General features: G+C 27.7%; 1 protein-coding gene across 1 annotated transcript in view; it reads left to right on the plus strand.

The window, feature by feature from the left end:
* Positions 1–14081, plus strand: part of LOC129969050 (hemicentin-1-like) — a 456303-nt gene that overhangs the window by 370731 nt on the left and 71491 nt on the right. Inside the window, exon 8 of the mRNA XM_056083458.1 lies at positions 3809–4105. Within this exon, the coding sequence (XP_055939433.1) occupies positions 3809–4105 (297 nt within the window). The remainder of the gene's footprint in view (positions 1–3808; positions 4106–14081) is intronic.

Below are 14081 nucleotides of genomic sequence, written 5' to 3' on the forward strand. Positions count from 1 at the left end.
AATATTATTCTTATAAAAGAGAATTCGTTTGGATTTTGAAATTTATTTAATCAAGTATCAATCTATGAATTTCCAGAAATAATCTAAAACAGCATATCTTTTGCAAAATCGAGTAAGCAAAAATCTATTAAAAATAATATTTAAAAAAGAGTAGAAAAACTCTTTATAACATCTGTGCAAACCAATTATCGTACTAAAATTTTAATGAATAATTTTTGCAGTAGAAATCGAAGATTTAAATTAGACAGCATAATAAAAACGAGTTACATGTATATAAAATACCAATATTTAGAAAAATTAATTCATGTATTTTAAAGGTTGTACAAAGAAAAAGTGAATTCAAACATATTTAAGAGTTTCAACATTTCCAACAACAATAATAATAATAATAATAATAATAATAAACTGTCGAATTCCTTGTTACATATTTTTAAAAAATTCAAATAAGTAATTTAGTAATAAACATATAACATTTAAAATACTTACAATAAAGATTATAAATGTCCTTTAAATGTGCAAAGTAAACTAATATGATATTTAAAATCCATTTTGCAAGCACTCTTTCTGGACTAAAACTAATTACATTTATCGTTGAATTTTTCTCTATATTATCATATAAACAGCATGCATATAAAATTCATCTGAACTATAAAAAAAGTTATTGTAAGATTCTTTATTCCTTACATGCGAAGTAGAATATCTCTCTATATATACTTCTGAAGGAAGGAAAAAAGTTTTACTTTTCTGTACTTTTTTCTCTAAAAAAGAGTAATAAATTCAATAAAAAAATTCCATATTTGCTTCTAATCCATTTAACTTTTTGGTTCAGCGTAAAATATTGAATTACCTCGAGGCTTTCTTTTAAACAATCATTCTAAATGGATAAAAGTGTGCTGAAAGCAGAAGAGAAAAAACCTTAAAAAATCAATATGAAGTTTTTAAGACTTTACTTCTTTAATTAATCTCACTGCCATTGTGTGAACAGCGTAATAATAATAATAGTAATCAGCGCCCCACTGGAATAATAAGGTGTTTTGTAGGGCTCACAGAAATATTAATCCCAAAGAATTCTTTTCACATGTTAAAACCATGGTCCTCCAATCATTTTAGAGTCTAGAAAACTTTCATTAAGATAATGAGTTCCCATTGTTCAGGGCGTTGTTTCTAGAAATCCCAGAACGACATTTATTTAGCTCTATATACTTGCATCTAAAAGCCTTTTTCTTTTAGGGCGATTTTTATGAGTTAGTAACTTTTTTCTTTTCATCTTTGACGAGTTAATACTAACTTTTTTTCCTAACTTTTTACAATGCTCTAGCGATTATCTTCGATAAAGTTAACGAACTGTGAAAATGTTTTTTTTTCTTCCTAATTTGAAAAACAGTAACATGCTTTCGTAAATGGAATTTAAATTTGTTTAACGCTTTTAAATTAAAGATGTGCTTCGAAAATTAAAATGAATCTGTTTAATGAAGTATTTTACTTTTAGAGAATATGTAATGTTCATAACACTTAATGAAAATTTATTAACTTTGAATTGGATATATGTTGAATTTTTGAAATATCTTTATTTAATTAATTAAATGTTTTCTTCTATTTCATTGAAACGTTTGTACCTCTAGAAACATTAATGATGGTGGAAAAATAACTATTAATTTAAATTAATGAAAATGATAATTAATTTCTTCTGAATTTAATTTCATTTATTCTCTAGGGACTCATTTTCTATTCATTAGATATTGCATATTAATGCAATTATGAAACCACTAGACCAGATATGACCATTCTATTGAATAATTTTCGAACGAAAATTTAATTTTTGAACTCATTTGTAAGCAACCATGGAAATAAAAAATACAATAATTAATGAATTTTAATGCATATAATATTAATTTAAAATTCAATATGGGTATAATAATATTTTATTTTATAGGCTATTTCATTCAACAGTTGCCCTCTTTATATTAGGAAAAAAAAACGTACATGTATGGAATTTATCATTTGTTTTATCAAACTGCTTTCAAAAACAATTAAATGGAAGTAAAATATAAAACTCGGAGGGATCAGCATCTATTTAATTTCAGCTTTCTTCTATTCAAGCAGAAAATTGCCTTCATCAAACATTCAAAGAAATTCTAATTAATATTAAATATGTACTAAGATAATTATCAAAATATTCAAATGATGCGGAAAACCCAGAAGCCTTAAAGTACGTTGGAAAGTCAAATTTTTAACGAATATAACAATACGCAATATTCTTATTTTAGAAGAGTTTACTTTACTAAATTGTTTAAATTTCCTCGAGTTCTAAACGTTCATTTTTATGAAGTTTCATTATTTTTTTTATAAATGCATAAATTATGCTTTAAAGCATTTTAAATCTCTAAATGTTATTTTCTGAAATTCTAAAGTTCACTAAATACTTTTAACCAGAATTCTCACTAGTTAAAATGGGTTCTTAATTATTGCATTCTGCAATTCCTGAACTATAGAATAAGCAATCTGCCCATTTAAACACATTAAGTAAGTTTTTAAATGTGTAAAAAAATTTTAAATATACAATATTTTTCTTACGAATCTGTTATTTATAATAAAGAGGACCGAGATACTGTTTATTTCTTAGTTCATAAAATTAAGTAAATATATTTTTTTAATTTATTTTCATAACCCTGAGCTGGTCATTTGATAAATTACTTAATTAAATCATTTTTATTTTAAACCACATTATAGCCTCTCACAATAAATAAATATTTTATACTTTTTGAAAATACGTTTTTCTTTTAAAAGATGCATTTTTATTTCCTAGATTTCTTTCTAGGGTAAATTTTAATCCCTTTTTTGCAAAAAATTAAATTTTAAAATATTAACACTGTTTGAAAATTTCGTCTCGATCATACTCAAGTACTTTAGAGTAAATGAATTTGAATGTGCAATAAATTCGAAATATTATAATATGTCATCAATCTAATATAAAGTCAGGAGCACACGTTATAGTAAAAGTTCATATGTTTAAAATGAACACAACATTATGATGATGAAGAAGTTACCATAGAGCATCATCACCTTCAAATGTTGTACTAAAATTTTCTTTACTCTAATATCTATATTGCATTTGTTTTGAGTGAAAGTTAGAAGCGCTTGCTAATAATTAGATACGCATTATTATAAATGAACTAAATTATATATTTTTTAACAAATTATAACTTGCCAACTATGAAAAATCCAAAATTTCAATTGTAAAGCTACAAAGAGAAAATAGAATATTTCTCAAGAAAAGCTGCCTCGTTTGTCACTTTCAAGATTCAGGAACTATTTATGTTTGTAACATCTCCCATCCGGAGGTATGAGAATGAGAAGCTTCCAGTATGGTGGTTGGTTCTCGCCAAACTGGTGGGTAAATAAATAGTGAGGGTTGACTACCTTCCGTTGAAGGCATGACTTTATTCTCTCTGGAAGGATTGTACCGTGGTTGGTGATAGCCCTTAGGACGAGTGTTGCTTTCTCTTGGCCCTGTAATTCTTTTTTTTTCCTGTACCTTAGGGCAGGTAGGAGTAGTCAATTTATGATTATATTGGTAATATATCGTGTTATAATCTTTACTCAAACAACTGAAGTAGATTTTGTTTTAGTTATTATGTAAGTATTGTATTACCAGTCTTACCATGCAATGATTGGTCTTACAATCATGGATGGGAATTCAACAAGATTCTAATGATTCATTGTGTAAAATTTTCAGTATTGTTTATACGAATTATCATTGACAATGGATGTTTGGCGAATAATTTCATTTTTTTAAAATTATTTCTAGGTCCTCCTGAAGCCTTACTAAACTGCTCTGTCGTCAACCACACTGAAAGCTCCATTCAAGTTGACTGCATTGAAGGATACAATGGGGGACTGCCTCAAGTATTTACCCTTGTAGTTTATGATAAAGAAATTGGTAAATTGCGATCAAATGTCACCTTGCCACAGCCATCCTTCGTCATACAAGGTTTACCCAGCAGCACTGCACTACGCTTGCTTGTTTATGCTAGTAATGGAAAAGGCAGGAGTCCGCCTTATCCTTTGTTCGCAACAACACTACAGAAAGCAGAAAAATTAACAGGTAAGATAAAAATTATATTTTTAAAATTTCTTTTATGGTAATATGCATAATTACTGTATTACTGTATTGTATAATTACTGTATAACTGTATGCAGATAATACATAAATATGCAAAACTAATATTGAATGGTATCCCTGCCCACCCGATATCGCCCCGTTCGACAGAGGCCTGACTCAGGCGCTTTGGGGTGGTAAAATGAGTATAAATGTAATACTTTTGAACCCTTAAACTCATTTAACCGCCCCAAAGTGTCTGAGTCAGGCCCCAGTCGAATGGGGCGATAATGAGCGGTCAAGGCTCATAGAGTTAACAGCGTTCATTACAAAGTATTTTTCTGTTGAAAGCAATTTATTACTTCAACAACATTTTTCTTATCTTTGTCCGATAAAAAATCTTCGAATTTCATTAATATTCAAATGACTACTTTCACACTTTATTACTTTACATTTATTCAGAAAAATGGAAGAAAATTTTATAATGATATTCTAAATAAAGACATTATTTTTGCTTAATAATATTGTACTTTAATTTCAGAAACTAGTAACATTGTTTACAAATGTCTCCAAAATTTGATGAATCGCTTACAAAGATGCAAAATTACAATAGCTAATTAATTTTAAATATTTACATTTTATTTAAATTTTAAATATTTCGTTCTTCCAGCCTATTTCTTATAACACGCATAAAAGATAATTTAGGTTTGTTAGAATACAATTGTTATGTTTAAATAATTGTGTAATAGTGTTGAAAATAAACGAAAAAATATTCATATTTTATTCTAATCAATATCAGCATATTTTTAATCTAAGCTAAAGTTCAAAGAAATAGCAAATTATTTGTAAAGTGATCTCACATTTGCTTTCTTTGCGATATCACATTTGCTTCCTTTTAAAATAAATCTTATTCAAAAGGAAATGAAATCATTTCGACTCCTGACATTTTGCAAATTATATTATTGAATGAAGCTCATATTTGAAAAGATGCATTCGTTTGGGAGATGACAATTATATATATATATATATATATTTTTTTTTTTGTCTCTAAGAGCAATTGTTATTTTTTTTATCTCTAAGATAAAAGATAAAATCTTGCAGAATAAACGCTTCATTTATTCTTCTACTTTTGAAAATTTGCTTATTTTTATTAGGAAAACTAAAATTTAATTTGATCACATTTGATTCACCTTACTTTCTTTGTAAGTTTTTCATCTGTACTTTCGTATAATGCTGAGAAGAAATGAAAATAAAATGTTTTATTTTTCGAATGTGTATATGCGTTTTCGCCGAAAATTAAATTTATCATTAAAAAACGTGTTTAGAAATAGCAATGTGTGTCAGAATTTAAGATTTTAGGTAACTTCCATCATATACTTTAACATTTTCATCTTTGGAAAAGCTGCTTGTATAGGTAAGCACGCACGCACGCACACACACACACACACACACACACACACACAGTTTGTTTACTCAAAATTAATGTAAGAGAAATAATTTTTGTGCAGAATTTTTCCTTAATCCGTTGAAAAGAAATCTAATCTTTAGAAATGAAATAATGCTATACTACGATGAATGAATGACCCTAAAATTTCCTCTCATAGTAACTTTATTACTTTCCATATATCATATTGAAAACTATTTAAATCTTTATTATATATGCTTGAAGTGATGAAAATGGAAAAAATAACCATTTAATTTAATTAGGTAAACATCTTTACATTCTGAACATAGGGTAAATATTTGTACAATCCACATATCTCAATAATAATTGTCCATTTTTTATGTCTTACTGTCTTATATAATATACTTACAGGACAAAGAAATTAATCACTTCTATAAATTTCTTATAAATTCAAGCAAAAAAAAAGAATATATTGATTAATTAGCATGGCAATTTCACATATGATCATCTTTACAAAATTTTAGATGATTAGTAAATAGTAGGTATAAAAATATTTAAATTAGTAATAATATTCAAGTAATTATAACTATGCCAAAATACATTGAACATATAAGTGAAATTTGACCTTTTAATTGTAAGCTAATATTTAGAAAATAACAAAGCTTTTAGTACAAAGAGTGAGTACATAAATGTCAAATCAAAACACTATTTTTGAAATAGTCAAAACAGGTAAAATAAAACAAACATAAACGAAAAATATTCCATAAACATGTATTCTTTTATGGTCAATACACAATTTATCAAGAACTAAATCAGAAATCTCTGAAAATATTTAATTTAATCTATGACATTTTAGAAATTTCAATAAATTGGAAAATCCTACTTGCATACGGTAAATATGTATGCACTATATATATATGTAGATTATTTTAAATAATATTTTACCTTTTTTAGATGACAAACTATTGAAATATGTTTAATGTTTTGAAATTCAATACTAACATATTTTCATTTCATTCCATTGCTCTAGAACATGACTTCAGTGTTACGAATATAAAATTCTATAGACTTGATCAAAATATTTCTGTAAAAATATTATACATTGTAGGCTGTTAAGGAATTATTCTTCCGATACCTGATTAATTATTAAAAGAATTTGGTTTCACATCTATTTGCTCCGCGCACCAATTTTAATTAATTAAAACTTTTCTAATTCTTAAAACTGCGTATAAATATTTGTTGGAGCGATAGATGAATGATTAAGAGAAAAATGCTGGAAATTAAAAGTTGTCTTTTGATAATCCTTGTTATTCGTTACCTTCAAATCTTGTTGCAAATTATTGTGAAAACTTACAAAATTAGATAAACAATCTTTCATTATGGGTAAATTATACAGCCATGGAGTGTAATTTTTTGGACGGCAGTAAATGATTCATTTGACCAATGACATCTTTGAAAATTATTTTAAATCTGCTTTCTGGTAGAAAATAAATTCAAAAATTGATTAACAAAAGAACATCATGATTTCGTACCGTGATCAAAGTATTTCATGATTCTGTACCGTGATCATAGAACTTCATGATTCTGTACCGTGTTTAGATGAAACCTCTGAGGTTGGAGTTATTCTTCTGATTTCTACACAACAATAGCAGGCTTCCAATATGGGTCTTAGTGTATGTCCGATGAAATTTTGATGCATTTGGGTTCAAAATCATTAAACAGGAACATTAAAACTCAAGCACTTTGTGCGGTATTTCCTATAAAAATTTCTGTGATAAATACGAATATATAATAAAAATTATATTATCCTACACAAAACTATGCAATATGATGTTGTAAAATTGCTAGGGTAGTTGAATTTCCAGATCAAAGTGGATGAAAGATGAAGATAAGCAGTGGAAAGAAATATATTTCTCAGCCCTTCTACAGATCTTGCATTCCAAATTCTATCAGGAAATGCACTTAAAATACCCTTAAAAGTATACAAACGTTCATTGAAAAAAATGCTCAGGTAAAAGCAAAGAAGAAGCAATTTCAGTCTCCAGTGTCAAAAGGAATTGTCCTACACAAAAATAGACAGTATGGTGACGACATTTTTATTTCTATATAGTTGTGAAATTACTTGAAGGGCATAGTTTCTAAATCAAAGTGGATGAAAGATAAGGTCAAGCAGTGAATAGAAATATTGACAGAAATAATTTCTCAGCCCTTCTATACATCTTGCATTCCAAATTCTCTCAGGAAGTGCACTTAAAACCCTCTAAAAAATAGACATATGTTCATTGAGAAAAAAAAATGAAAAACAACTTCAGTAGCTAATGTCAAAATATATTGTCGTACAAAAAAGTATGCACTATGGAGACTGCATTTTTATTTCTAAATAGTTGTGGAATTTCTTGTCGCATAATTTCTAATTCAAAGTGGATGAAAGATGAAAATAAGCAATGTATAGAAATATTGACGAACATATATTTCTGAGCCCTTCTATAGATCTTACATTCCAGATTCTATCAGGAAATGCACTTAAAATCCCCTCAAAAAATAGACAAACCTTCATTGAAAAAAATTGCCCAGGTAAAAGCAGAGAAGAAGCAACTTCAGTCTCCAGTGTCAGTCCATTGATCGAGTGAGCAGAATTAACAAAACACATGTTATCCATTAGGTGGCTGGACGATGAAGTCAAGGGAAATCAATTGAAAGGCTCGGGAGATTGAAGGTCTAGAGGAAAAGGGAGAGTGGAAAGACGTGATGGGGTTCCCTTCGATTGGTCTGACGAGTGTAGCTCAGCAATACATGAAGAAGCACGAGAAGAATCAATGCATCATTCTTCTTCTGTTTTTTTGAGAAAAGGAAAGAAGAAAAAAACATTCATGTCCTGATCTAGACAAATGACCAACTTGGTTCATTGCCTGATGAATGCCCACATTTGGACTATATTCTAAGCTCTGACAAAAAATTGGTATCTGTTTTCAATTAGTAGCATTTCGGTGAACTCTTTTTATTTTTATTTTTGTGGATTGTCATAATATTGTGTTTGAGAATTAGACTGTTATTGCGATGCTAATTCACAGTCAAATTAGCACATCAGGTGCATTCATATATTTTAGACACAAGCTGGACGATTTTCTAAAATCGATGTGATTTTAATAAGACATTTCTCATTTGGTTATAACATGCTTATTGTTATATTAGTAAAGCTTTCTATGCATAAATAAACTTTTGCCTTAATACAAAATAACTGGATGTGGGATTCTAAGAAAATCGATGAAAGAATGGGCGATTGAAGGCCTAAAGAAAAAAGAGAAAGTGGGAAGATGCAATGGGGTTCACTTCGATTTGTCAGACGATTGCAGTTCTGCGATACATCAGAAAGTTCCAAAAGAATAAAAGCAGCATTCTTATTCTATTATTTTTTGAAGAAATTTGTAAGGGGGTTTATTATTTTTTGAAGAAATCCGGATGATGATTAGAGATCTACATCATTCCATTTCCAAATAGCAAAATGAATGTTTGTAATTTGGAGAGTTTCTCAGTTAATATATAATATATTTTTAGTCAGAAATCGTTTTTTTTTAAACTCACTGATAAGTTTTGATGAAAAGTATAAAAAAAATGATTCTTAAATACCAACTCTCGATTTTATTTAAATAACTGATCAAATAACTAGCATAGATTCAAGTTTTATATATAAAAATATCTGAAGATAATAAAATTGATTTAAATTCTAATACATAAGAAAACATGAAGTATTCGTGGTTGTTTTAATAACTCTTTGAAAGTTGTTTAACAACATTTTAAAAATATATTTTAATTAGACTTCGATATATTTTTGGGTACCGACGTTGAGCATACTTTGGGTACCGACAAGTGTTAATATTTAATATTTTTTTTTTTATAATTCAAAATACATTACAATTTGTAGCTATATATTACTAATTTTATTTGTGGTGCTATTAAACTTTATTGCAAATTTAATTAATGTAAGTAATTTTGTTATAGCAATGTCTGTTACGTTCTTCATATTTGTTTTTCACAAATATTGAAATATGAGCAATGTTTAATTTATGGTCGTCGCTTTCTTAATTAACTAAATTTTCAAAAGTGCATGCATTGAAAATATTGTCTCAAAAGTGGATATATTTTATTGCAATGAATATTACCGAAACAATCATTTTAATAGAGGCTTTTGCAGTAAGAAACTAGAATGGCTGATGATTTTACAATTTGCAATTTCTTTTCCATTTTATTTCATCGAATTACATTCAAAATTTAACCACAATTTCTTTTGAACATTAACTATAAAACAATTTTTACTATATTTCCATAAAGGATTTTCAAATCTAATATGTGTACACATTTTATTTACAAGAATTTTCAATACATTTTTTAGTTGTGACTTTGATTTAAAAAACTCCAGTTTTTTAAATAACATTTTTAATTCTTATAATATCCACTTTTTTTCGTCTCTAAGCATATGTTTCATAACAGAATGATTTTCATATATAATTAATTTGTGTTTACACACAATTATATCTAATTGTTTCGTCAATGTTGCAAGGGTTTAATGCATAAATATCTTGTAAATTAAAATAACTTGCAATTAAATTAGTTTTATATATCAAATTCTAAAAGTCAAAAATTCTGTTTTTGAATTTATAAAAGTTTATGCTACATTTTTATAACTAGCACTTGGTTATGATTTCTTTTACATTCTTGGGAAAAAGAATCAAGAATACGAAACAAACTTTTTTGATAAATGTATTTCAGCTCATATGCGAGGTTGGTTCTAGGGACATTATTACTTCATCGTAAGATCATGCAAATAATTTCTAAAACTTCAAAGTTAGAAAAAATCAAATATTGACAGATTGAACATGGCACATTTAACTGTCAATATTTCGAAATTTGGGGTAATATTCCATTCCATTTCCATATTGTTTTCCAGTCCTCCCCCTTGCTGTTTGAAGATTCGAATTCTTAAAATTTCGAATACTAGAAAAGTACATCCCCCAAGGAAACATATCCATTTTTTCATAAACAAAGTTATAACTAACAGTCTTTGTTGTTTCAAAAAGCATAAATAAAATACAAATGCTTTTGAAAGGCCATAAAAAAAAGATTTGGGACCTGAGTCTATTAGAATTTGAATTTTTCTGAGTGGGTGTTTTAATACAGCTGCTTATGTAAGGTAGTACAACAGAAGTCATTCTTTTATTCATGAAATCCACAAAGAAGGAAACATGCAAGGAACGTCTCCAAGACATCTAATATTTCAAGAAGGAAGAGATTTAAGTAACCTCGGTAGACAAGAAGAAAGTACTTTGTTAATCAACCGAAGTGGATTTCAATAGCCAGCTGTCAAACTACACTTACCATGGTTTGAAATATGGTGCCAAGCAATACTAGCCAGGGAAGGCGAAACAAAAGAAAACTCAAGAACACAAATAAATTATTGGACGCTCTTGATAACAAATAGTATAATAACTCAAACTTTCAGACGAAAGATTTCTCAAACAAAAGAATGAGACAAAAAATATAAAATGTTCTTTTACCATACATAACGCAGTCTTTGTGCTTAAATGGGTAATCTGTATAGTTTACTAAAGAAAAATTAGATGAAACATTCTTCTTAGAATCGACATCATTTCTACTTAAAAATTTGCTTTCATTTTACTTATCTGATTGCTACATTCGCAGACACATATATTATCATTTGCGTTCGGATTGATCTGGATAAATGGCTGAATTCCAATAAATAACATTGAGACAAGATAATATGAGATAATGTATCTTTATATTTACCGTCGCTAGTATTATTGAAACAGTGCAAACAAATGCATGCTTCTATAAAAGCAATGCTACTATAAGCTAAATTTGCATTTTTTTAAAACAAAACAATAACATACACATATTGATAGGCGTTAAATTCATATAAAAAATTATATGTTATGTATGAATTTATTTCCAATAATATATGTCAATAAAATGCAATGTACCGAAAACTGCTACATTATTAAAATAAGTCAAATGATTAAGAAAACTTACTACCGTAGATGGCATACATATTTCAATTGTTTCAATCTATCAATTAAATAAATTATCTGTCGGTTGGCAAGTTTAAATGGATTAATTAATAATATAAATGTATAACGGAAAGCGCGGAAACGCTCAGAGACTTACTAATAACCATACAAATATGTTCCTTTCAATTTATTTATAAAATAATCTATCTATTGTATCATATATCATTAACAGGGATTTTACATTAGAAAAATGTAAATTTTGATTTATGCTCTCATCATTAAATAAAGTTAAATATTAATCATCAATAAATAAAAACGAAACAAGTAAACATTTCATTAGAAAATATTATTCATTAGATTGGTAATTTTAAACTAAGGAGATAAGTAATTAGTTGCCATTCATATTTTCGGTTCAAGTAATAAATGTGGTTAGTATGAATAAATGTCGATGATTAAAATTAATAAAGATTCATAATATTAGATTTTAAAGTTCGATTAACTAGAAAATGTTACCATTTGTTAAGAATAAAATTAATAGTGATTACTATTAATGATAATAGATAAATAGCATTCAAAATAACACATTGATCTATCCATTTAAGTGCCGCGGTGACCTGGTGGCAAGGCCTTTTCTCGTGATCAGTAGGGTTTCAGGTTCGATACCAGATTCCACCAAAGAACCATCGTGTAAGGGGGTCTTTTGCACGTTAAATCCGTCAAGACCAAGCATCCTCCCGCTGGTGTGGATGGAGAGGGGGCGCCAGCTCAGATGTCATCCTCGTCATCTGACAGTGGCTCAAAATTACAAGGTCCACCCCAAAATAGCCCTAGTGTTGCTTTACAACGGGACGTTAATATAACTAAATTAATCTACCCATTTAAGCTAAGCGTTCATAAAACCTTAATTTATTTTTATAAATTATATAAATTTAATAGAGATTAAAAAGTAAATACATACACATTTTCTTTCATCTATTTTTATTTAGCATTCTATAATATTCACATTTTTTTTCTTTTTTTTAATTTATTACATTTTTTCCTTGCAAATAAAACCCCCCGTTTTTCACCTTCACAATTGGTATGCAAATAAGTTACAATACAAAATACAACACTGGTGGCTATAAGCGTTTCCTCTATTTCCTTTTTCAGATATATATAAGATTGCTTTATTTGAGCTCCATTGCCCACAATTAATAATTAAAATGCAAAGTATTAAATAAAAATTCCTTTATTTGTTTACTGAAAAGGAAGTATATGCACATAAAAAATTTATCCTGATGGGAGAACTTGCAATTCCTAGTATTGATTTTGAGTCTGAATATCGATTAAGCGAAAACAATGTGTGTTATTATTCGAAGTTCATCAAGTTTACTTAATTGCAGCAGGATAATTAAATTTATAATTGCTCTGGAGTGATATGGAAGCGTAAATGTTGACTCGTGAGCTTAATTAGGCTGATTTATCTCTTCAATATTGACGAAGATGAGGGGCCGTAATTTCAATAATCTTATTACTTGTCGAGATATGTTTTTAATCTGTCGTTAAAAAGGTACTGCTTAACAATCTCAGGAAATAAAAAAAAATCATTAAAAAGTAGATCTATAAAAGCAGTTGTAAGGCCTTATTTGGCTATGAAGATAAGTTGTGTAAACAAAAGATGCTGAGTAAATCTTATAATCCGCAAGTTTTTAGTAGTAATTATTTACAAAAGCTGAAAACCTTTATCAAATGCTCTCGAATCCTTTTAATCTTTTAATTAAGTAAAACATAAAAAAAAACGTATGCAAGTATATACTTGAAATCAATAAATTCATTTTCATTATTAATAATTCCCTAATGTAATTCATAAAGCCAATAATAAATAGGAGCTTAAATAGTATACTAAATATTTATTAAGATGTGTAAATATTTAATATTTGATATTTTAACATCAAATAACTTTTACTTAAGGCATAAATTATTTGCTATTGACGAATGCGAAATTTCTTCGTTTAAGCAACAAGTGTAAATGGAATGTATATTGTGATAAAAATTATAATAGCAATCAAATATGTGACTGTAAGCATATTTCTAGTAAAAATTTCTCTCTGTATAATTAATGCAATATTCAGCGTCTCTCTTCGGAAATCTTTATGAAATAATTAAATGAAAAAAAAATAATGAAAAAAGGTAATTATACATTGGAATTGTGATTAAAATGTATTAAGAAAAGTTAAACTGAGGAAATTCAGTTAATCTCTGTTTGCATCACTAATAATAAAAGATATTAGGTGCATAATTGTGCATGTTTATTTTTACAGCCGACATCATTTGATAAAAAACTACTACATCTAAGAAGAAAAAAATTAAAACGGTAATGTGTGCCCTATTGAATAATTGGTTTGACATTTTAGATAGAATAATTCCATCAAATTTATTTGAGATTTCGAAGTTTTTCGCAATAACTTCTGAAATTATAATTATTTAAAAACAATGTTGCACCATTTTAACATTCATGAAGAATTATTTATAATTATAATATATTTAATAATAATTTATATGTAGAGAGCTAATT

Source organism: Argiope bruennichi, chromosome 5 (assembly GCF_947563725.1).
Source record: "Argiope bruennichi chromosome 5, qqArgBrue1.1, whole genome shotgun sequence".
Taxonomy (NCBI): Eukaryota; Metazoa; Arthropoda; class Arachnida; order Araneae; family Araneidae; genus Argiope; species Argiope bruennichi.